Source organism: Rhinolophus hipposideros (genome assembly GCF_964194185.1).
Source record: "Rhinolophus hipposideros genome assembly, chromosome: 15".
NCBI lineage: Eukaryota > Metazoa > Chordata > Mammalia > Chiroptera > Rhinolophidae > Rhinolophus > Rhinolophus hipposideros.
The window spans coordinates 14,648,371-14,674,704 of NC_138061.1; the positions used below are offsets into that span (position 1 = coordinate 14,648,371).

General features: G+C 45.0%; 1 protein-coding gene across 47 annotated transcripts in view; it reads right to left on the reverse strand.

Moving 5' to 3' along the window:
• TCF7L2 (transcription factor 7 like 2) overlaps nt 1-26,334 on the reverse strand; it is a 192,640-nt gene that overhangs the window by 63,583 nt on the left and 102,723 nt on the right. For 20 of the 47 annotated variants that reach the window (XM_081073664.1, XM_081073683.1, XM_081073685.1 and 17 more), the window contains one exon: nt 9,225-9,368. The exons of the other annotated variants lie outside the window; for them this stretch is intronic. In XM_081073664.1, the coding sequence (XP_080929790.1) occupies nt 9,225-9,368 (144 nt within the window). The remainder of the gene's footprint in view (nt 1-9,224; nt 9,369-26,334) is intronic. 47 annotated transcript variants of the gene reach the window in all.

Below are 26,334 nucleotides of genomic sequence, written 5' to 3' on the forward strand. Positions count from 1 at the left end.
GGAATACTAAGCCCATCAGTTTTCAGCTGGGAGGATGAAAGAATCTTTCGCTCTATTTTCTAAAGCAAATATTTAGTGCTTTCATCTTTTAGTGCCCTAACATGCAATCTGTCACCCAAAGAAGAAGAAGAAAATACCCTTCTCATTTGGATGTTTGCAGAATGATATGTTTCTAATGTCAATCAGACAAATGGCAAGCACTTTCAAGAGTGGGACGCTGGCCATTTCTGCATGCTCTTCTGGTGGCATATTTGAGAATTAAGGTACCTAGCCCCATGATTACACGTGTTCCACTTGTGAAAATAATGCCACCCCTGGCTGTCTGAAGTGCCCCTATCATTTCAATCAGAATGTAGAAAAGAAACTTGTTTCTAAGCTGTTTTGTTCCTCTTGTTTTGCATAGGTACCCATGCTTGTGTTGCTTTGTTTAACAGTGTGATTTTTTTGTTTTTTTTTTTTTTAATGAACACCATTCTGCTTCCACCTGGAGGACACTCCTCTATAAAAACCTGCTGCCAGACAATGGTAGTTTCTTTATCAGCAAAACTCACTCCTCTCGGCTAAATCATGGATACCCTGACTCTACCACACCCAGATTCCTTCAGCCTGGCTAGGGAGAGGAGGGGAGAGGGGGTTCCAGATAAGAAAGTTGGGTTACTTTTGTAGAAGGCAGTTATAATTCTTTGTCCTGATTCTGAAGTGATTTTAGATGTTGGAAAGCCAGAAGGAGAGTCACAATGGTGTTTCTGGGTGTTACCACCCCTTCCTCCCCTACAATTTCTGCTCTCTGCACTGGGTCACTGTTGCCGCTTCTCAACTGGCTGAAATGGCATGTCTCCAAGTCATTACAAAGACAGGAATTAGATTACACAGGAATTTACATGTGTGTGACTCCTGTTACCTTCTCCAGCAAAATCCACCCACAGAACATCATCTACTGTTCAGTCGAGTGTGACACTCTGAGCTGGGGACCTTTGAGGTCACTGCTCATTTCCCAAGAGGAAGACGGGCACACACACAGGATCCTCACCACAATTTCCCTGCACTGCACTTTCCCGGAGAAAGTGTAAACTCTAACGCACAGTGGGTGAAATGGCAGCTCTGGCCTTCCCCTGCCTGTACCAGCTTGTTCCAAAGCCTGGCTGGGGGTGCCCCCACGATCACAGAAGCACGTCAGGTGCTCTAACTCTCAGGTCCTGGTTTTCACCTAAGTAATGGGAGAAGTGAGGACAATCTGGGAGAACCACGTTGAAGCAACAAAATCTCGGATAATGCACCATTTTCCTTTTACACAGTATGCCCAACCCTCAACAATCTGCCCTGACATCTGGGAAGGAATAATATAGGTAATTCAAAGCAGAATATTCCAGAAGTCATTTTGGTTCACTCTGTTGCCTATGTGGTTAGCAATAACATATTTCCCTCGCTAATTATATTTTTCTTTGGCCACACTTAGAATCAGCTTGAATTCTCCTAAATCCACAAAATGGCCCAAAGCATTCTGGGTATGTGGGCAAGAACAGCAGGTGCAGAAAATAGAAAATCTAACCAAGCCTTGTCAATAACTAACAAGCTGATAACACCAAAACACTATGGTTTTTTATCTCTTTTGCTGGAGAAGGTGTGGAGAAAGAAGGAACGTGGCAGAGACTTGGGTAATCAAAAATGAAAATCATCCTCTGGATGAAAGAAATGAACCAAGTCAACACTACCTTTCAAAGAACAAAAATGATAAAAAATAAAACCCACCTCTCCCATAACTACAAAGAGATAGCATGAGGGTATGTATAAGGTGATGGAGCTATTCCATATCCTGACGTTGGTAATATAAACTTATGCTTATTCATAGAACTGTAGACCAAAAAAGAAAGAGTTTTGCTGTATATATATATATATATATATATATATATATATATATATATATATAATCCCACATCTCAAAAGAAATATGGTTACTAGACCAAACAAAAAAATCCAAACCCCCAAAAAGAGGGGAGAGTGGGGGACACAGAAGTGTATGCAGTAAGTGGAAATCTGACAAATAGACAGTTGCAGGTGACCCAAGCAAGCAAGACTGCAGTGAAGAAGACCCTTCCACAGAACCTGATTTGAATACATTTCGCTGTTCCAAGTAGGACAGGGCCAAGGAGAAACAAGCGTCCTATTTCCTTTAGAAGCAAACATATCTGTACATCATGAGACCTAAGCATCCACACCCAGCCCTTACCACCATCCCTACCAGATACAGTGCAAGGGGCACAGAAATGCTTCCCCTTCCCTTCAGGAACTGCATGTATTTCTGAAGCCAGTAAAAGATGCTGTAAGCCAACTTCCCCTCCCTCTCACCTCCGCCCATCTTTCCCATGTGTTCTCGTAAAAGTGGCAAGAAAAAAGAAACTTGTCCAAGAGACAGAGTTGTGAACAACCAACAGCCTGGATCTCCTTCCAGGTGGTTACGCGTTCCTTGTACTTTCTGGTGGAGGGGGCTTCTCGTTTCCCAGGGTAGAGTGGGCCTCTCACCTGTCACACTGGCGAACCACGAGGCCTGTCAGAAACCCAGCAGGCAGGAGCCAGGCTGAGCACATAGAGACTGAGAGCTTCCGTGATCCCTCCGACCCCAACCCCAGCTCAGGTTCAATCCAACATCATCTCCTGCCAGCTCTGTTTTCCTAAGCAGCAAGAGGCTACCACCAGGGCGACCGGGGGCTGTGACCGGAAGCTCAGGCAAAGTTTGGCAGACCAAGTGACCAGTGAGGTTGGGAAATGAACTGAGTGGGACAGCTGCGTATCCTTTGGTTACTCCAATTCCTCCCTACCTCCTTTCACTCTCACTTCTTCTTTCTCTGGTGTCATGTAGTTTCTTTCTTGTCCCCACCCTCCGTTGTTGGAAGGAACTAACTTTTCCAAAACCAAAACTTTCACTCTAAGAACAAACAGGCCTCTCATTTAGCCTTTCCCAGAGAAAAAATGTTCTCTCCTGCTGCTTTGGTGGCCGAGCTGTCTGTGAGCATGCTTGGGGTGTCACGGCCCTGAAGACATGAATGTGCACATGGGCAGGCACACACGCCCCATGAGGTTTGTAACCAAGACTGAAAAACTCTGAAGCTGTACAAAGGCCACCTCCTTCCTCATTTTCAGCTCAAGCAGGAGAGGCTAGCCACTGACTGGGGAAGGACAGCCCATGGAAAGGGGGACCAAAACTTGAACCTGGCCTATTCAGGGACAATTGCCACTTCTACCACCTTGCTCCCCAAACCAAACAAAAACCAATTTTTTTTCCATGACTGCCTATTTTAATATAAACAGGTTTGAAATGGACTTTCAGAGATAGGATGGAGAAAGTTGAAAAAGCATGGACTGAAGCATGAAAGATGGGGTACGTAGCTGCTAGTATCTCTTGTTACAGTAGCTGCAGCTGATGAATAAATACCTTTTGAATAAGGTGTGTAGGGCTGGCCTGATAAGCAAGAATTAAAACTAAGACCTTCCACTTGGCTTACTTGACAATAACTGCCCTTAACAAAAATGAGTAAATTAAGTTCTGGAGTCGGAGCTGAAACACATGGTTCCTCTCTGTTCCCAAATTCCAAACATCTACCTCACTGGTACTAAAGACAATGATAATAGGAAAGAACTCTGAGAAACAGAGAGACAGACAGACTGCCTGACTCGACAGATAATGTCAAAATTATTAGTGAAAAGCATCTACTCCCTCTCCTCAAGTACTGAGGAAGTATGACATGGGGGCCTGAAAGGACTAAAAAGTCTTAAGGTTAATTTTAAACTCACCCTTGACACAGTGTAGCCATTAAAAGCCGATCTGTCACCTCAAAGAATTATAAAAAGGGAGGACCCAAAACAATAAACTTTGTGGATGACAACATGCCACGCATCAAAGGCCCAAGTCTTCTCTATTAATGACCTTTGTCACACAGGATGTAAAAAAAACATGTGACTCACAAAGAATGGGGGAAAGGGAGGTAGTCGCAGAGATAAGAGCCCTGATACAGCCTGTGGTGTCCTGGCGGATGTCAGGCAGCCCAAGAGGCTTGGATGCAGGACGAGAGAACACCCCCCACCTTCCTTAGCTCCTTAGAGGACCTCCATGTACTCTGCCTGGGCTTCCTACTTCCTATACCAGCTTCATAGGGCGGGAAGAAAGTGTAAGAAGTGAAAAGAACAGCATGTACAGCGTTCAGTCCAAGGAATGGCAAACAACATGGGAAAGAAACAGAGTCCAGAATGATCCTCTCCCTCTCTGGGCCTGTTTCCCCAGTGGGGAGCGCTCTGCAAGTTGTGTCCAATCTGTGTCAATCACGTAGGGGGCACTGATAAAGTGGGGTGGGGGATCAGCGGGTCATCGTGTTCATGATGCGTGGGATGGGACTTCACCGAGGTGTTAGAAAGCTCAAGTTAGGGGGCAGCCGGATGGCTCAGTTGGTTAGAGTGTGAGCTCTTAACAACAAGGTTGCCGGTTCAATTCCCACATGGGATGGTGGGCTGTGTTTTCAACCAAAGAATGAAAACGGCAACTGGACGTGGAGCTGAGCTGTGCCCATCACAACTAGATTGAAGGACAACGACTGATGGATCCTGGAAAAACACACCATTCCCCAATAAAAAAAAAAATTAAACAAAATAATAATAATAATTTTTTTAAAAAGAGGAAAAAAGAAGCTCAAGTTAGGCACTAAGGTGTCCATTATCAGGAGAAAAAATTCAGGAGCTCATTTTTCAACAAAGAAACTATGCAAATAGGGAAGGAGAGGAAGGAGAAATAACAAAATGATATGGGTGGTCCCCGAGCCATCTCACTTTGAGAATGAATGGGGGGCAGGGGAGCAGGGGACGAATTTGCTGATCATGCACAGAATGATCCAGGGCTGAGCTTGCTAAGCCATGGGTTACACACATCATAAGGGCATTCTGAAATGTCTGGAGCCATTTGTCTTCGTTGTTTTCAACGCACACCCTGTCCCACGTGAAATGCAATGCTCTGTAATAGTGAAACTTTGGAAACAGTCTGTTTGCACTGGAGCAGTGACTAAGCATAACCGGGGACACCCACTCCTAGAATGGATGACCATTAGAAGCTTTATGAAGAGTTTTTCATGACAGACGTAGGAAAAGTGTTTCTATGACAAGAGAGGTCATCTAAACAGAAAACAATGCATGTATGCTATCAGCCCACCTATGATTTTTAAAACATCTTTTAAAACACTGATTTGGAAGTATATCAAAATACTAACTTTGCCTTCGAGAAGTATTTTTACTGTTTTCTCATCCTGCTTCTCTATGTAATCAATGAAGTCACATCCCCAGAGCATTGTGAACATGATGTAGCAGCCCCCCCCCCGTACCCCCTATATCACAGCTCCCTGCATGATTGACAGCTTGGACACAACTTATACAGTGCTCCCCACCCACCGGGGAGACACGAGTGGGAGGACAAATTTAACATTTCAGCTTAACAGAATGCTTCCTAATCCATGGTTATAATGCAGAGATTTATAAAGCAAATACTTCCCTTCTAATGCATATTGTTGTGTAAATCCAGATTTTTCCACACATAACAAGTATTGAAAAATAGAGTACCAAGGAAGTGAAGCAATATCTATATTTGTTTCAATGACTAACAAGCAAAAATAAAACTTCAGCCGTGATGCCATGCTTTTTAGAAATCAGACATATAATAAAGCCACAGATTTATAGGATGTGGTCTAATAAACCTAAGAAAAGTTTCATTTCCTCTCACCAAAATGGTTAACTCCCTGTCTATGTGACTAGCTTTGCAAAGTTAGCAGAAGTCTCTTTTTTCTTTAAACGTAGTGAGTTGAGAGGTCAATGAGCAAGTACCAACAATAATGTGCCCCCTCCTGCACACGCGCGCGCGCGCGCGCACACACACACACACACACACACTCTCATACTAACACATTCCCTAAAAATAGGGGTAACACTAGCAAAAAGGTAGTGTTAACACAACACGAGCAAAACATCAGAAGGGACACCCACACAGCCTACCATCTTGCTAATATCCCTACCGATTAGAAAAGTTTGTAGAAGTCCTGAAGAGGAAGGAAGCATGGAATAAGGGAAGGATTGGGACAAAGAACTTTTTAAAAGATTGTTTGCAAGCATTTCCATGAAAATGGTATTGACTAAGCAATTACAGGAAAAAATTCTTTCTTTCTTATCTGAATGCATTTATGCCATGGGTCACACCCTATTATTGTCACTATTAAACAGGTTAATAGCCCCAATGTGATGACTTTGTATGGCTAGCTTTTAAATGTGCAGGAATAGCTAACCAGAAAGAAGTGAGTCATGCCTGTCCAGGTGGGTATTGACTTTCTTAGTCATATTTACTCAACTGGTAGACCAACCTAACTTCCCTCGAGGAGAGAACTAAAGGGTTAGAATGAGGCTGAACTGCAAGGAAAGAGCGAGAAGGGGCAAAGAAAGTTAAATAGGGATGGGGTCAGAAAGTATCCAGAATGTGGAACTTGTAAAGCAAAAACTGGACTCGGGATGTTTCCTCCCAGCTCCGGAGAAGGCTGCATGGGGAACAGCACCCAGTAAGTTCTGCGTTAGCAAGTGAAAGACTCCAAACCATAGGATGTTGCCAGGGTCGTTTGTTAACAGCGTTTCTATAGCTCCACCCCTCTGTTGTGTGACCTTAAGCAAGGTGCTTAACCTCCCTGTGGCTCTTTGGCAAAATGGGAATAATCACTGCACCTCCCTCTTAGGGTTTTCAGGCTGCAAAGGGTTGTATAGACAAATCGCTAGGCAGATATTCCATTGCCATCCCCTTCTTATAGACACAGGGGTTGTATCCCAGAGGGGTGAAGCACCTTTCCAACACAGGTGAGAGAGAACGCGACTCAAACCCAGCTGACCGCAGTTGTGTGTGCTTTTCCTCTACGCTAACCCAGGGCCACCTCTAGCACACCCATGCTATGGATGGGGGTTTCCACACAGCACTCCAATTCCTGAAGTAGGAAGTACTACGAATGATACATAAGTAATTGCTGTGACAGGCTACATGGAAACCCTGCTGCACAACTGAGCTGCCCCAGCAGGGACCAGCCCATCACAGGGACACGCTATCTATGCATGATTCCCCAAGAAATCTGCCATAAAAATGCCAGTTACTTGTGCCAGACCAAGCACGCCAGCTCCTCTGGCCAAGCCCCACTCCACAGGCTTGCTCATTTGATGCTCAGAACAGCCCCAGTGGGAACCCCCTTCGCTGATGTCGAAACTGAGGCACAGAGCAGGTGGGTAACCTGCCCAAGTTCCCAGAGCCTGTGAGTGGTGTCTCTGTGTCTGGCCGAGTCCCCATTTTGGGAATTAGACCCAATCCTGGAAGTGGGGCATATTGGCACTTGACCAGGAGATGTTTCCTTGTTCTGAGGGGCAAAGCTGGAAAATGAGACTGTCACTGGCGCCGAGGATCTAATCTGTGCCTGCGGATCTCCAGGCATAAAGCAGAAACCCAGTCTTTCTGTTTCGTTTTCCTCATACTCAAAATGAGTGCCTGGTTCTCCTTTATCTACCTCATAACTCTGACCAAAGATTAATGAGTTACCATTTGCCAGGCTCGGGTACAGGAATAGCTATGTTCGGTATGGCCTTCTGATAGTCAGAATGAACAACTACACTTATTAAAAGCCGGACAAGGGAGGGGGCTGCTGAGAAAAGGCTTCCATCGGGCCCTGGCTGCTGCACAGAACGGAGGTGGAGGTGGGGGTGGGTGTCCTGTCAGACCCAGGCCACGTGAAGGACACAGGCTTTACACACACACACACCAGGCTCCAGGTAATCCGGATACAGGCATAATCAGAGGAAAGAAGGGGATTTCCAAGACCCCAGAAACATCCTCAGTTTTATTCACATCTGGCCAAAAGGGGAATGGGTAGACAAGACAGGGAGATGTCCACAGACACCAATCCATAAAGTTACTAACCAGAACTAAGACACCTGATAGTGTACAAAAAGCAGTCTTGGTGTTATGTCAAGTGAAAAGAAAATACAAAACTACAATTTCAACTTCGTGAAACTTTCAAAGTGTAGACCCATGAATGGGGAGAAAGAAATGCATCCAAATATTAAGAGATTATGAACACATAAAAAGATTGTGGGTATTCACATTTGCTTCTGCACGTTTCTCTACATCCCCAGTTCTCTTAAAGGGCTATGTACTACTTCAATTCGAACAAGCTTTTAAAGATGATTTAGTGCACCTCTTCTACCAAGGCAAGGCACACACACACACACACGTGTTAATGTACTCTAGGCCTGTTTTCTATCCCTGTAACCCTGACAGGTAGCACAGCATCCAGCACATAGTAGGCACACAATAAATGTTTTTAAAAGATAGAGGACTTTACTCATTGGCTCTTAAATATTCACTTTCCTTTTTTTAAAAAAATAAAAAGCTAGCATTAGTACTACATCATTTGCTGTTTAAGACTAAAGAGTTACCTTAAAATTTTCATCTGCATTGACTTTTGCTTTTCTGAAGATGAAAGCACGTTCTAGATGTCCTTTATTCTTTGGGAAAACTAATTTGAAGAGAACTGTCACTCCCAAGCATGGAGCAGTGTAGCGGTATTGACAACGTATTGAATTATTTAAAGAAAATTAACAATGCTTCCTGTCCTTGGGAGAGCAACATCTGTGAGAAAAGCCATTCACTGCAACCTCAGAAAGGTGTTATTGCAGAAGAGCGAGCATTTCTCAGCACGCTGAATTCTAAAGGAAAATCTGTAAGTTCTAAATGACTAATAATAAAAGCAAAGTTAAGAGGATAACTTCTCCACCTGAAGCTATAAAGAGCCCCCAGAAAATTACTTCCTGGGGGTCAAGTTTAATGGGATAATGCGTTGTTCATCGTTCTTCATTCTCACAAAAGCTACGCATGACACTGGACCACGGGCCTTTAGGGGGAGTCAGGTGCCGGAGTCAGGCAGGCACCTTGGGTTCATGCGAGCACCACCCTCTACCCTCCCTCTTCTCATAAACTGGCCTTTTTATGGCTATGATAAACCTATCTGTGGTCAGTACACCCAGACATCATGGCACCCGATATGACAGTGACCCGGCGGGAATTCAGGGACCATGGTGGACGGGGCCCTGCCCTAGCTTGAGGTAAACTTTGGATGGGTGGTTTAATTTCAGAGCTGGCTCATCTCATACCATCATTTTGCTGTGCGACCTACCTCCAAACACCAGGGCTCCCCAACTTTTTGTAAAGAGTGGCTCCTTTTCATGTCCCTGAAGACTTGAGTGCTGACAGTGAAGTCTGAGGGGGGGTAGAGGTGCTGACAGTCATGTCCCTGAGTGCAGCAAGGGAGGGGACACTGCTGCCAGGAAGAAAGGGGAACAGAGTGAGGCTCCAGAGGGAGGGGGACGCAGTCACCCAGGCATTCAGGGCCCAGCCTGACTTTCTGCCCTAACCCACACTCCTCTACAAACTCCAAACAAGGAGGATTCCAGTTCCCCACAGAACTCTTCCACCGCCCTGTCACCAGTGTGTGGTCCCATCTAGTGACATCTTAAACACAACCTCCTCCATGCAGCCTTTCTGTTGTTGAGTCCTTTCCCGCTATTCCCACCTCTGGCCATCATTTTCCAGATGGACACAGCCATGGGAGCATTGGGCCTCTGGTGAGCCAGCTGGCTAGCATATGCTCTTTGTCTCTCTCTGTCTCGCTCTCTCTTAACTTACCTTACTCAATCTTCTATTAGTTTAAGCCATGTGGTTCTGCTGACATTTCTACCTACAAATATGCAATTACATATGGCTCCACCAATATAGCTATTTGTTTTAACACCTTTCCCTCTGCCAGACTGCAATCTTTTGGAGAGAGGCAACTCCACTGACATCTCTGGACTCCTCGAAAGAGCTGGCAGCACAAACCTTGAGTGCTCAAAAAGTATGTGGGGCACTGAATTTCCAGCCCACTGGAGCCCCGTCCTGAAAACTGCCTCAGTTTACCGGCTGCCTACTCCTATGCGACTCTAGACAGAGATGTGTGTGTTCTTTCGCTGCTCCTCACAACACCCTGAGAGGTAGGTACCGTCATGCTCATTTCACAGAGGAGGAAACTGACTCAGAGACATTAAGGGGCATGCCCAAGGTCACACAGCTAGTCAATGGCAGAGGGGGAATACGGACCAGGTCTCAGCTGACTCACGGTGCTGCTGTGAGTCAGACTTGCTTGCCTGTCCAGGTGTTGGCTACTGTTCTATAAGTGGGGTAGAGAATTTAGGGGTGTAAAGGGCAACCTGGGGACCGAGAAGAGCTGTTTCGCAACAAAGAAATATCACTCTGTTAAAAAAAAAAAGAAAGAAAAGGAAATATCTGTGCCCATTGTAAAGGATGTGTGCCTTCTTTGCTCTAGAGTTTTTGAAGTTGTATACGAAGGAAAATCCCCTACACAAATTCCTCAGCCATCGTAATCCTGAATAACAGAATTCAGGATGAAGAATATGAGATTGAACACAAGACCCAATTATCTAATGGTCTGATAGTCACTAAATAGCAGAATGAGCACAGTGGGGTACTGACAACTGGGAGATAGGAAGTCAGTAGAAATAAAGGGCAAAGCTATAAAACAGCAGCCACATTTCCATAAAACTCTACATAGTTATCCTATTTCCTAGTCCTCCCATGGGGGGTTTATCCAGGTGGATTAAAACCATCCAAAGGCCATGTGAACTCCCCAAATGAGAAAGAGCCACTTCACCAACAAACTGGGGCTACTCCAGGGCCTTTCACTGGTGGCAGCTGTCCCTGTGTCTGGATTTAAAAAGCCACCAATGGGAAAGGCTGGATGGCTCAGTTGGTTAGAGCGTGAGCTCTGAACAGCAGGGTTGCTGGTTCGATTCCCACATGGGCCAGAAAACTGCGCCCTCCACAACTAGACTGAAGACAGAGAGCTGCCGCTGAGCTTCCGGAGGGGCAGCAGGATGGCTTAGTTGGTTAGAACGCGAGCTCTCAACAACAAGGTTGCCGGTTCAATTCCCACATGGGATGGTGGGCTCTGCCCCCTGCAACTAAAGATTGAAAATGGCAACTGGACTTGGAGCTGAGCTGCGCCCTGGAGAAACACACTGTTCCCCAATATTCCCCAATAAAAAAATAAAAATAAATCTAAAAAAAAAAAAGCCATCAATGCCTGGAGCCCTGAGGACTGCCCACCAGAGAGGACCTCCCAAACCACAGAGGAAGCACAGGCTGCCCATCCCTGGAGGTCTCTGGTCTCCACAGCGCTCATTTGTAAACAGGAGCGTGAGTCACCAGGCAAGCATGAGTCCATCTGCAAGATTCGCCCAGCTTTACAACTAAGGTAATACTATTCCTCCTTGTCACAGCACGGACTCACCTGACAGCCTCCCACCAAAAGTAACAAGGTTTAACCCTACAATTGTTCCTGGAAGGAACCCAGCAATATAGGGGTTTCAATCCTGGTCTGCCTGCTTTGTTTTCTAACACAATGCTGAGAGCAAAGGGGGCCAGTTCCGGAGAGCAAGTGCCCCAGAGGAGTTTGGAAAAGAAATGTATCTAAGGTTACCACAGACCACATCATCTTCATTATCTTCCCATGGCCTCTCCACAGGGCCTATCCTCCCACAGGGGCCTGTGGCTTAGGAGGGAATGTCACACACACACACACACACCACCATGTACGAGCTGGATACTCTTCCACACATGCCTGCGAATCTCAGAGCCAATTTTTCAGGTCTCTTTTACCAATCCTGCAGGAGCTGCCAGCTTTGAAATTTGTGAGACTCACCTTATCCCCCAACTTATCCTATGGGCATACCCTCCTTTTCTTTATTCTAATTCCCTTAATTATTCATTTCCCATCCCTTTGTATAGTATGAAGCCCTGTAAGCCACTTCAAATTTGGGAGGTTGTAAGATGTCTTATAAACAAATTCAAGTGTATGTACAAATTCAAAGTCCTTCTGTACCAAGACACAACTGCAGTGCAGTCCTCCTGACAAGTACAAAACTCTGTCATGGATCCTGAAGGTTAAAAAGCAGACGTCTGCTGAGTTTTCTGCTCAGCATCTATTAGTGCCTTTTCTCGTAACAGTACACACTGTCGTACAGGTGGAGTGGACACCACCCCCAACTCCGGGAATGGGCAGGATTGCTCAATCCAAATGCACTCGGTATATTACAACCCCCTGCCACAGCCACTGGTTCAAATTATGGGGCAAGATAAGATCTCGCTGGACTTGAAACTGCCCGCATGCAATGAAGCCAACCTGGAGGAAAGCAGAGCCACGAGTTGGGGCAAATGGTGCCCTGATGTGTGAGCACCTGGATCCAGCCATGCCTGATGCATGTAAACTGTGGAATTTTCAGTTATGGGTCAATAAACTCATTTTGCTTAAGCCACTTTGAGTTGGGTTCAAGGAGAGAGAGGGGCATCAGGACTGGAGCAGTCTAGTCACCTTAGTGAGACTGACCTCAGTAATTGGCCACCCGCAAGTCACGTGGTAATATGGAAAAAACTGGAGACTCTCCAGGAAAGTAAATGAAAGCCTTGTGATTTTCATGTTCCTGAAATGATCAGAGGGGTGTTCCAAGGCAAGATATCAGAGCAGGTATGTGTCTGGTACTTTTTGAAATAAGAATGTCTGGGACAGAGGGAGGGGGACCTTGAGCAACCACACACCTGCTAGAATTGTCACTCGGCTCTCCTTCTCCTGTAGTGTCTCTGAAGCTACTGGCTACACTGACCTACTTTAACATGTGGTCCCCAGAAATTAGGGGCCATGAATACTTAACAGTGCTTAATTTGCCTGCCAATTTTCCCTGGAAACACCGCCTATTTGTGACAGAGTAGTTCAAGAGGTGCATTTCTTCTGGGGAAGGTGACATTACAAAAAAGGTAGGCAAAGGGGATGGTGGTTTTCATTTGCACTGATAACTAGGCACCTAATGATGACACAGTGTGTTGACCAGTTCTGGACATGGCCACACGGATCGAGAATCAACACTGCTTTCTTTATGAGCTTATAGTCCCCTTTCAACAGGTGGCTGGGGAATATTCAAATGAGAACAGAATGAAACTCAGTGAGCTGGAAAGTACAATTTGCTCTTCCAGCAAAAATAAACAACAACAAAAAAAGAGTATAGAAGAAGAAGATGAAAGCATTTAAAAAACAAAAACCCTAAAAATACTAAAGCCTCCAGAGATAAAGATTTTGTAGGAAATAATGTTATTGAGACCCAGTTTGGCCAATTGCTTTTGGCTGTTGGGAGAATCCTGAGCCCTCCTCTTAGAAGGGAAGGAAAAATAAAATTTTTCAACTTTGTCTCAGAAAAGTTTGGTGTGATGGTTAATTTTATGTGTCAACTTGACTGGGCCATGGGGTGCCCGGATATTTGGTCAAACATCATTCTGGGTGTTTCTGTGGGGTTTTTGGATTTCAACATTTAAATTAATTGACTGAGTAAAACTGATTGCCCTCCCCAATTTGGATGGGCCTCATCTAACCAATTGAAAGACTGAATAGAACAAAAGGCTGACTCCACCCTCCCACCCCCCAAAAAAGGGTTAATGCCTCCTGCTTTCAAGCTGGGACATCAGTTTTTCCTGCCTTCAGAATTGAATGGAAACACTGGCTCTTCCTGGGTCTCAAGCCTTCAAGCCTTTGGAGTAGAACTATCCCATTAGCTCTCCTGGGTCTCCAGGTTATCAACCTCAGACTCAGGACTTGTCAGTCTTGATAACGAGGTGAGCCTATACCTTACAATAAATCACACACACATACACACACACACACACACACACACATAGCCTATTGGTTCTCTTTCTCTGGAGAACCCCAACTAATACATTTGAGTTCTGCTTTTTATGTGTTTTTGTCCTCAAAGCAAGAGGGAAAGGAAATGGAATGGGTCTTAGAAATCATGTTTTTGAGTTACAATTTTTTTTTTTAATCCCTAAATCTAGATATACCCAGGACACCATATCTAGACAAGAACAAACTAAAACCCGGATTTAAAAGCTAGGAGTCCAGGGTTCTAGGCATAACGTGGAAAAATTTTATTTTGAAAACACAGCGTCTTTGGAGGAATACGAAATCCATTTAAGAGGAGGGCATTCACAATAGCCATTCCCCTAAAGAAGCAAACTAGTAAAAAAAAAATAATATTTTATAAACTGTTAAGAGGGTAAAATCCTCAGATGATTTACTCACATGTGTGCACAAAGACACCAAAAAACAAATAAGCAACAGCAACGATGCAACCAATCAACACCCACATGCACACATATATAACCTGCAAGAGAAGAGTTCAGGTCTTTATAGGTCACGCTGATCTAGTTTAAGCTCCATCGATAATTCTCACCTCTGTGAAGCTGAGGTAACTTTGATGGGAACTAATTACATTTGAAATATATTGTTAAACAACTTAAAAGAGATGCAAAGAAACTGTAATCAGGGCAATCAAGATGAACCACTTCTTCCCCAGCCCTGGATACCATCATTGACATGGCAAATGTGTATTCAACATTTTTTTTCAAGATTATTTTTCAAAAACGTGAGTGTGTGCAAGTGATAAGGAGTGAGAGTGCATGGTGTGTGTGTGCACACAGGTGCACACACACGTGCTTGCATGCAGAGGTAGGCAGAACCGTCAAATATGGAAGACAAGGGCCTCGGAGTTAGGAGTGGAAAGTGCCCGGCTCACGTACAGCACCTCCCTCTTCCCTTACCCATGTCTGTGTCACTCAGCCACCTGCTCAGAGGGGGCATCAGCAGGGGAAATGTCATCCCCTCCCTGCACTGAAGGGATGTAGAAAAAAATCTACCTTGACCCTCAACCTCAAGGACCTCGTCTTAGTGAGAAAGAGACCAGGATCTAAATGGAAGGCAAAACAGAGTGAACACCCAAGGAGACAATGTTAAATCCGTTCTTCCACTTGCCCTCAGCAGAGCATGGTTCACTTCTCTATTTCAGCAGAGACAGATATGGGGCTCTGGTGTCTCCACCTAACTAGCTGTGTGCCCTCTACCTCTGGAGATCGGCTTGGCATGTCACGTGAGGATGCTGGCTGCTGGATGACTTCTGAGGGCCTTGCCCCACTCCGACATGCTCCCACTCTGCGGGGCTAGCAGAACACAGTGCAAAGGGAGTCACTGGGTCATCAAATGACTCGGTGAAGATCCAATGTGCCTCCATGCAGGGCCTTGATTTACAGATATGGCCATTACGTAACAAGGGCACATTTACTGAAGGAAGTTACAGTCAAGGCGAAGAAGTGACATACGCACAGTCAAACTTTCTTTGATCGTATATAAGCTCTACATGGCCAAGGAAAAATATCTCAGGGATAAGGTTTCTAGGAGTGGGAATTTGTAGCATCATTTCAAAAGGTGCTTACTGGCTAAAATAAAATGTTGCCAACTTGTTTTGGTTTCTGGGGGTAAAAAATATTTCTCAATATCAAATATTGAGAAGTAGGAAAACATACCTTTTTCATTATAGTATGATAAACAACGAAGGAAAAGTAAATACACAATAGTGTTTTAAAGAGTTTGGGATAAAGTAAAAAAACACACACACAAAAAAAGAGTTATCTGGGTAATTTTAAATAAAGGACATGCTTTTACTTTTTACCTGGTATCAACACTAAATATACTCTTTAAATGAAAGTCAAGGCTTTACTGGGAGGAGAGGTAATAAAACTTTAACATTATCCAGAGTTGGGAAATTAGGCGAGGCATGCAGAAAATGAATGAAGTTCTTCACAGACATGGCTGGAACGCTAAATGACGTCCTTGTCTAAGGCCAACCTCGCTCCTTGGGCACCCATACACTGGCACACTGCAACGCTCCCATCCGTTTCCTCCAACACGGATGACCTCAGCAGGTGGAAAGGGACGCTTCTCCCTGCAACCTCCATACCCATTATTTGCATATGGAACTGCGGGTCCCTGCCCCTACCACTGCACTTTCTCCCGACAAGCAAAATGCCAGCTAGCTCAGGAATAATTATGCTCATCGGTTACTTTGAGAGAGTAGGAATTGATTCACACGTTCAGGCAAAAAATACAAGCGCATATGCCTTCACCAGCAGTGACTGCTATGGAGGCAGAAGTTTGAGTCCAAGAACCACAGGCTACAGAAAGCGGTGTGAATCCAACTACTACAAGAAATGTGATACTGTGCTTTTAGAAATCCGGTAACCATGATGAGCAGCCCTGTGTGGAATCTAGGGGCCAAGGGGAGAAGAAAGTCTGACGGGGACTTGGGATGCCTACTAGGCAATCCTCCCTTTAAAATCAACACATCTGCTACGAAAAGACATTGAGCAGCTAACACAGGAATGAACGAGTGTCAAGACAACACAGGGAGTGGGTGTGTCTGGAGATGCAGTTACCACTCAGGGAATTAGGAGAGCTTTGCCCTGAAAAAGAAAGCGGTGTCGATAAACAGCACCCACTCCTCCCATCAATGGAGACCAAATGTTTTAAAATGCAAAAAACAGGTTTCTAGAACAACCCTGGAATTTCTCCTGGAAACAGTTTCATAATTCACATCTTGTTAGCCGCAGGAGCCCCAATTACATGTCTTCTTTTCTCATTTCTACTAACCAATTATTAGCATTAGATAATAACATACTATTTTCTGCTAATATGTTTCCTGACAACATCAAACTCCAGAGGTTCTTCATGGTGCAATAACTGAATAATTGTGCAAATGAGGGCTCATTTATGAGAAAATGTTATTTAAACCTTCTCGGGTGTTTATGAAAACTAACCATATTGGTTGAAATGCACTATGCTGATTGCATAAAAACGTATTAAATTGAAATGCTTTGAAAAGAAGTGAAAGGAGGAATCACACTGGAAGGATATAAAGCATATAAGGATATAAAATATTTAAAAACAATGGGATTCCCACAGGCAGGACCAATCTTGACACCATCTCACTCAAAATGGGAAGGTACATGAGAATTTGGGGGAAGGCTTATCAGCTCCATTCACAAATAACCCTTGTTCCAAAGTGACACTTTCCTCCTGTGTGTCATCCTCAGGAAGAATAACTTGAGCAGCCACCACTAATGCCATTGCGCACCTGCCTGGAGCAACCATCATGGGTCCTGCGGACAACGGTGATGGGGCAGAAGGCAGGGAAGCCGCAGCCTGCTTGTGTCTCAGTACTGTGGTATTTGGGGTTTCTCAGCTTGAAAGGGGAACTTGGAGTCACAGAAGAAGAAATAAGGGGTCTGGGATAAATTAATCCCTATGTCACCCAAGGCTATCTCCTTCTATCCTACACATTTATTTGTTAGGAAAAATCAGGTTCAAGAGAACCCTGGGAGAAAAAAGGAAATCCTGAGTGAGTGTGTGTGTGTGTGTGTGTGTGTGTGTGTGTGTGTGCGCGCGCGCGCGCGCGCATATGTGCGTGTTTAGAAAGCAACAGAGACAGTACACATGTGAGCTGGAGGAATCAAGCCATCTTGCTCCCATGTCTTCCCACCACTAAAAAATGGGCCCACCTGTCGAAGTAGCACCCAGCATAGTAACTCATACTCTCATATGGCTCTGAGGGAACACCTAGTTTTCAGGGTTCTCTGAAAAAAAATTGGTAAGGGCCCCCTGGTTCTTAAGGGGAACATCATTTTCATGTCTGACATGAGCAGCCAACAAAGGGGAATAAAATTCAGGTTTTCCTTGAAAAGTTCCTCCTCCATGTACCAAAGGAGCATTGATGCCAAAATCAGTGCTGGAGGGGAGTGAGCAGAACTGAGGCCACAGCAGCTGACTCTTTCAGGCTGGGTCCGCCCAGCAAAGAAACTCTGCCATGGGCCACAGCAGCCACAGCGCCGTGGGAGCTCGGACGGCAAAGCTGCAGAGTGCATTTTCTTTCCTATCTCTGGAATATGAACATAGCTGGGTATCAATATTTACAACAGGTAAAACCACAACCAGAACAGCAACACGCAAACCAAACACTAAAAAAAAGACTCCCCAGGCTGGAAATAACTTCAACAGATCACATCTTTTGAATGCCACTGGGTGACTACCACAGGAGGAGAAAATGAAGACAAAGCACCTACCAGAAACAAGTTTTAATCACTAGAGATAATGTCTTAATCCTTAGCCAAACTACAGAAAAAATGACTGGCCACAGATACTACTTTTATAGATTAAAAGCCTTTGGTGATTCCCTGAAGTCACCTTGTTCCAATGTTTGGTTCCACATAGAGACTGGGGAGGGTTAAGGACTTGTTCAAAAATGCAGACCACTCATAGACTTGGAAATCTTCGCCCTGTAACAGTATTTACTATAATAGCACTTAACTACCAATAAAAGGAAAGGAATTACCTTGAAAATTAAAACAAATATGGTCTAGCTTCATATTTTCTGAAAGCTTACCATCACCTAATAAATGAATCAATAAAATGTGATCTATTCACACAGTAGAATATTATTTGGCTTTTAAGAAGAATGAAATACTGATGTACGCCATAACATGATGACTCTTGAAAACATGCCAAGTGAAAGCAGCCCAACAAATGGCCACGTAATGTATAAATTCCACATATACAAAAGAGCCAGAATAGGCAAATCCATAGACAGAAAGTAGACGGAGGTGAGGGAGGAACTGGAGGAAACGGGGAATGATAATTAATGGGTATGGAGTTTCTTTTGGAGGTGATAAAAATGTTCTAAAAATTGATCATGGTGATGACTGCAAAACTTTATACATATACTAAAAACCATTAAATTTCCACTTTAAATGAGTGAAGTGTGTGGTGTGTGAGTAAACTTAGTTTTTTAAAGTTTGAAGTTTCAATTGGCGTAATTGCCATTATCTTATCTCTCACTGCTTTCTATTTGAATTCTGAGCATATTTTATTTGAAATAAATACACAACTCTGGGAAACAGGAGGATAAAAATTATTATTCCCATTTTACAGGAAGCAAAGGTCCAGAGAGAGCTTATGTTTTCTTTCCACTGGCTGGCCAGGTTTTCCGCAAGGCCTGGGAGGTGGGGGTGAGGTAAGTTATGGGGAAGGGTGAGGGGTCACAGGCCTTATCATCCCCCAAATTAGGGAGGGATTGATAACCAGCTCTTGCTGGATATCTAGAAATTTGTAAGGTTGGGGTGGGGTCACATAGAGACAGGTTACTAAACTAAACAAAAGACATTGAAATATGGCACTTGGATTACTAGAATGCATGCAATTCTTAATAGCATGCAATTCAGGTTAAACAATTTAGCTGAAAAAGCAGGTGAGGGGGAAGAGTCCGCCTCTTGAGTTGCTATCTGGTGGGGTGAAAATACAGCCAATTAGATGCGGCCATATAATTTTCACATCAAACATCCTGTGCTCCCATAGGCAACTAATGGCACAGCTTGCTGTGGATTTTCCCAAGTTTTCAACAGCAGTGACAGCCCTCTTCAACAAAGCCATTTAGCATAACAGAGGGTTAAAGTGGGAACCACAAACACTTGCTTTTCTTAATTTACACCTTTCATTTACTTCCCCAGAAATGTCACTGAGGAGCCACGAAATTTATGATGTACTGTCAATAGAGGGTTCCTTTTCAGAACAGGATTTAGAAAGCAGAATGTGAATCCTAGCAGGTAATCTGGAGCTGCACCTTTAAAAAAAAAAAAGAACTTTTCATATCCTGGGAGAAGCAAGATGATCTGGTTTGGGTCTTTCACTTAAAAAAAAAAAAATGATTATGTGCGTGGATTCTGTGCAATGCAAGTGTAATGACTTCAGTATCTCTTCTGCTAACCAGGCGGGGTCTAAACCCACTGATGGAGCACAGCAAACAAACAGACACAGCTCACTGCCTACTCTCTGCCTCCCAGACCTTTCTGACGCACGAGGAGCTATCAGCTTTTGTACGTACCATCATGTTGGGCAGTTTAAATCGTTTGTTTGAAGGATACTCTAGGAAACCACGAAGACATTTTTAAGCACATAATTGAAAAAAAGAGAACTTAAAACGTACATTTGCAAATTGAGGTGTCACTCCTTTTTAAATATTCGTTTAAAAAAAATAAAATATGCTTTCCTGTAGCTTAGTCCGTTCTTTAGTTTCCGAACTCACCAAAGGAGAGTTGCTCCATAAACACATTAAAGCAGGATTTCTCAGCCTGGGCACTATACACATTTTGATAATTCTTGGGGGTGGGGGTGGGGGTGGGGCCTGCCCTAGGAGAATCCTTGGCCTCTACCCACAACGGGACAAAAGCATCCTCAGCCCAGCTGTGACAACTAAAAATGCATCCGGTCGTTGCCAAATGTATTGTGGGGACCAAAGTTACCCCAGCTGAGAACCAATGAGCTAAAGGTAACTAGCCTGAAACTTTTTTCCTACGACATGGACTGACACAGAGGCCCCAGGCTGAAAAAGTACCCAGGTCACTGCAGCAGCAACACAGCCTTCCAACCTTAGTCCAAATCCTCCCACAGTCATCAGGAAACCCACAAAATATGGCGCTGATGTAAACATCCCATGAGCCTCCCAGCAACTAGTGTGTAACCTTCAGCTATGTGCAAACGTCCCGCAGAACCCCACGACTCTTTTATTGTCATTTAGAAATGTATGAAGTGACAGTACTAGCACGATTAATATGGTTGGGGGGAGGGAGGAGTGAGGGTTCCGGTTGTGTGCAGGTCTCTTTAAAATCACAGAGCTTTAGAAATCTGCTGAGATGTAATAGACACCCCGGTCACTCAAGAAAACTTAAACTGCCCCCTTTTCTAAGGTGGAGGAGACTTTTGGTAGCTAGCTGGCAAAAACAAATAAAGGTATTTTATCTCTGATCTCCTTTAAATGAAAGAATCCAAAGCACAAAACAAAAAACTGAGCCCAAGTCTAATTCATAAATCCAGATGTTCTGCATAAAGTGAGTCCGAGTATCTACGAGGTCCAAGATGACATTTCCAAGGAAGACAGGTACTGTACCAGCACTGACAGCCGCATTGACCTTTGGTGGGTCAGTCGGTCTGCTGACCACCCTCTGCACCGCCTCTGTCATCAGCCACAGCCAGCTCACCAGCGATGGGCACAAAAGGCACCCGCAACCCGAATACAGGAGGGGCAAACCCCACACCCATCCCCGAGATCTCGGTGCCTCTTGTCCAGAGTGGAGAAATGCTATAATGCATCATCGTGCCTGGGGTGTGGTTTGTTTTCTGGACTCTGGGAGCCGTCCAGGCCACAGGGGATGGGCGCAGTCTGGTTAAGTGACTCACACCGAGGTGGACAGGTTGGGAAGCCTTTGGAGAATGAAAACAGGAGCGGGAAGCAGCTCCCCCAAAGGGAAGAGTCAAGAACATCTTGTGACCCATTTAAATCCCAACACTGTCATGATCATCAAAACCTAGGCTTTCAGGGGTGGCAGTCACGACGATAATAACTCAAATGTCCTTTCTCTGTAGACCCCAAACGGGAAGGGAGCCTGGGAACGCCGCCGGCTCTGACTTCTATACTAGAAAGAAGCCGGCCTGAAAGACAGACACCAACTGAGGTGGATGGCGCTGGATGCCTGCTGGCCACATCACACACTAGGCCACCTGGCTCTGCCCTGTGCCAACATGGCTGGCTGCCCGCCAGCACCCTAGGGGGCCACATCCATCCCTGGGGATGTGAACAGTACAGTTACTCTAGCTCAGAGGCAAGTTCATCCCTCAGCACTTAACACCTAAATTTATTAAGAAACCCTGGTCCTCATATTTTTACCTAAGTCACCAGAAAGGTCTCAGACCTTGTGGCCAAACCCCTACAGCATTACCATCACATATACAGGGAAGAACAGCTGCTTGTTTCTTTCCAAAAGGCAAGCAAGTAACAAAAGTTGAGGAGAGAGCAAGGTAAGAACCAGGCTATGAGCACCCACCAAGTCACCACAAATAAAAATGCTCTCACCACAAATAAAAATTTCTCATATCCCACTGCCAGTTTTCCAAGCATCAGTAAGCAACATCTGTATTGGCTCCTTTTATCTAAGTAGTTTATAAGCCAGCCCGTGATCTGAAAAGCACTTTCCCCCATTTATGAACAGCACTTCGTCAGAAGTCATCTCCTTGGGGAGTGTTACTGAAGGGGGAGGATACTGACTCTACTTCCTCCAGCGTCCACACAGCCCCAGGCCAGCCCCCTGACCCAGAGGACCCCACTCATTTTGAAAGGGATGACAGTCCTCCGTGGAGCTACATCCCTGTGACCATCCCCCCGTCAGGGTCCCCAACGTGCCAGGCTGGTGAGGACCAATCTTTAAGGAACAGGCCAATAAGCTCAGCGGCGGTCAGCTCACAAGCAACATGCCCGGCCGTTTCAGGCTCAGCTTCGGTTTCACTGTAGGTACCAGCCGGGTTTGGTCCCATGCCCAGTGCCAACACTGATAACATCCCTGCCACTGCTGCACAGAAAAGGTGAAAGACGCCTCTCTCCAGAGTGTGAACTAGGAGAGAAAAGGCAGAGGGCCTAGGGGAAAGGGAGCCGGGGAGGACCAGATACAGAAGAGAGAGGAGAGGTTTCCTTTCACTCCCCTGGAGACCTTCTCAGCGCCAGGGGAATCAGTACCACATCTCCATTTCTGCTCTAATGTCACAAAAGGCAGATACTCAAGCCTCTCCTGCCCAGTGTACCCTCAAAGCAGGAATTCCCCCTGGAGGTGAATACCAGGGAAACAAGGTCCCAACAGTCCTTCAAGCAACCTTTAACCCTTTCCTGCCAACACCAGAGTCACGGGGTAGTAAAAAGGAGGAAGCCATTCCATCCCAGGTCCAGATCTAACCCACCAAACAGTCCACTACTAATTCTGGAATGCTCTTTGTACTCAAAAAGTCCACTGGGTGTTTCTATCTTTCAGCTTCTTACAGCAAATAGGGTAGCACGGCAGCGGAGAGGGAAGCAAAAGGACACTGAATTCCAGAAGGCCAAGGCAAAGAGGATACCTTGGACAAGTTTCCATCAAAAGTTCTTCACTTTGCTAAGTGAAAGGAGCCAGTCACAAAAGGCCACAGGTTGCATGGTTCCATGAAATGTCCAGAATGGGCAAATCCACAGAGACAGAAAATATATGATATCCTGGGATTAGGAGGAACTGGGTAAATGGGGAGTTTGAGGGAGGGGATAATACACTACATTTATTCAGTGGTTGACTATATTACAACCACTGAATTGTACACTTTAAATGAGTGAATTTTATGGTATGTGAATTGTATCTCAATAAAGCTATTGTAAAAAAAAAAAACAACTTTCCTCTCTTTACCAAAGCAAACTTGGGGCTGCCATCTTTTTCCCTCGTTGAGAGCTGCCTTTAAATAGTGTCTCTTGGACTAGAAGTGATGGTGATTTGGAAGGTCCTTAGCGAACACCTGGGTAAGCTATTAACCTGCTGAGACTTAGGCTTCTCTGTGGGGTAATAATAACGGTATCTCCCCTAAAGTGTCATGAGGATTCAACTCACAGGGGCATGTGAAGAGCTCAGCACAGGGCATGGCACATGGTAGGTACTCGAAAGAACACATCTATTTTACCTACATTCCCATAGAAAGCCGCAGAGAGAAAGGCCAGCTCCCAGAGGACTGGCAGCTATCTTTCCCTGAACCCTGTTGCGTTTTTCAGCATTCTTTTCTCACCTTCCATGTTAAGACTTTGGCCAATTTAAAAAATACTAATAAAAGCCTAAGGTTTGGAAATTCTGTGAAAGTTGTATTTGTAATGACGTGCTAAAAATACATCACATAACCATTCCTACACGGCTCTCCTTTTTCAGAAGGCCTTACCTGACTCGGCAGAAGGGTCACAGTAACTAGCACGGCAACATGTCCAGGATCACATGGGATTCTACAGAAGGAGGTGTCCGTGAGCAGCTCTTAGCTCAAAATAGGGTAGCCTTTACGATCCCTTTAGAAGGGAAGGGAGAGAACTGATGAAGAGCATCTATTAGACCAGACAAGGGGCTAAAAAATTGTCACACCACTCATTTAAAGCAAAATTCAATTATCAATTAATGTAGTTTTTTAAATAGTGACTCCTAATTCCCCCAGGGACCTCTCTAACACAAGCCAGTTATGTGCTCCAATAGGAGTCGCCATCCTCTTGATCCCCACCCCCTAGCCTCACTGATTGGTCTAGAAATGGCACCTGACCCAAGCCAGACCAATCAGAAACTGTCCTAAAATTTTTTTCTGAGTAAAGCTGGCAAGAGTCCCACCAACCCCTGGCTGAGGACGAAAGTCAATGACACTATCCATGCTCCAGACCTTCCCACCTAAGAACTACAGCTGGAGAAAATGATGACAACGTGGAGAGATAGGACACATTTACAGGGCTGATATCCCCCCATGGGGGAAGCATTTCAGTTGTCTCTCTGGCCAACTCTATCTTTGCCATTCCCAAAAGTTGGTTATGGGAATCAAGGAACTCCCCTCTTCCTTGTTCAACCTTATTCAGGTTAACCTGTCACTACAGAGTTCTATTACAGAAGGTTTCTTTGGGTTTGAAAGAAAGGGGAAGAGAATTCCAGATTAAGAAACTTTTCTACATCACGTGTAGAAAATAAGGAATAGAGCCCAAAACCCTGGTCTGCCTAGCTGATTCCAAAGTATTGGTTGGTCCCTTCCACTAAGCTATACCAACCCACCACTCCTATGAAAACCTGTTCTGCCCTGAACAGGACCCCAGGGCACTCAGTAAGGCCGGAGCTGGCCCTCAGAGGTTTCATAGGTGTTGTCTCCAAAATATGCATGTGCACACTGAAACAAGTCAGTTGCAAACACAGAAGGCCTCTTCTCCCAAGCAAGCACCAAAACGATTCAACGTGGACTCCGTGGAGCATGTGTGTCTGTGTGTGATCTGCATATTTGTGTGGCCCCTTCCCCATGCACAACAGTTCTATTACTAGATATGACAGGACACAGGGCTTCTACATTGTGAAAGTAAATGTTCACATATAAATATACTGCACCCCCCCCATCTCTGTAGAATTCATACTTGGAGCTTTGAGTGGGGAATTAGCAAACAGACCTCTCTGACGTGAAAAGCATTACCAGTGTTCCTTCCACTTGTGCCCTAGCAGAGCTGGTTTATAATGAATCCCAACCAGGTTGAGTCATCAGCACATCTCAACGTTAGTAAGTGGGCCTGAGAACAGGTGAAGGAGATGGTCTCGGTGATACACTAAGCACTGCACACTCTGTCCCTCAACAAGAAGAAGGGTGGGTTGATCTACTTCTTTAGCCACGTCCCAGTTCCATTGGTGAATAATGTCTGAGTGCTCGTGGTTGTCTGGATGGCCCCGGCACACTCTCCTGGAAGGTCTCCTTCACTCAGGCAGAAAGAAAACAGCCTTCTGTTGGAGACACACTTCCATCTCCGAGTAGACATGCCAATCCTAAGTGCCCACCACACCCACCATCTGCTTCTCAGTGGGGTCTACCCACCTCAGCTGCACATTATGAAGCATGTGGCAGCCCCTCCCTGTGAACTGGACCCAACGACAGCCAGCCAAGGACGGACAGTGGTCAGTGATGTCACCGCCACAAACACCCCATCCAAACAAGGGTGAGTGGGGCCAAACTCTTGTTCCTGGGTTTTTGGGGGTTTTTGTTTTGTTTGTTTGTTTTTAAATTGGGAACTCAGAAAGAACTGGGAACAACGGTATCAGGACAGAGGAGGAGCCCACGAGGTGAAAGGGCCAGGACACAAAACATGACGATGAGAGGAGACCGAGCAAAGGGCTGAGTAACATCATGGCTAAGCACTGAGGCCCTCAAACAGTCTGGGGTCTGGAACAGACCCTGGTTCCTGGCCCTTCCAGAGCCAACGCCCAGCCCTACCTGTTTAGCTTAGGAATTCTGGCCATATCTCTGTGAGCTCTTGCCCCACGGCAACATCTCTTTTTCCTGATTCTCATGTGTAGATTTATAGTAAACTCCACATGACTCACATTAACCCAACTGCAACCCCTTGTTCCCCAAAGCCCATGTCCCACTCCTTTCCCAGCAACCTGGATCACTCACAAGGGCTTCTGGGTAATCACCATTCAGGTAGGCCAATCTCTAGATAAATAAATAAGTTGTTGTCAACTGTCAACAGTGAGCCAGAGCACACAGAACAGAGAGGCTGCAAAACCTTTTTGTCCAAAAAAAATCATTTTGTCCAGTCAGAGCTTTTTGTCCAAAATGGAAAGTCGGTATAAGCTTCACTAGCCATTTGCTTTAAGGACAGTTAAGTCCAGACTGTTTTCACATGTGATCAATGGTCTCCCAGGACACTATCTCCTCAGCAGGTTTAATAAAGCACTTAAAACTTAAA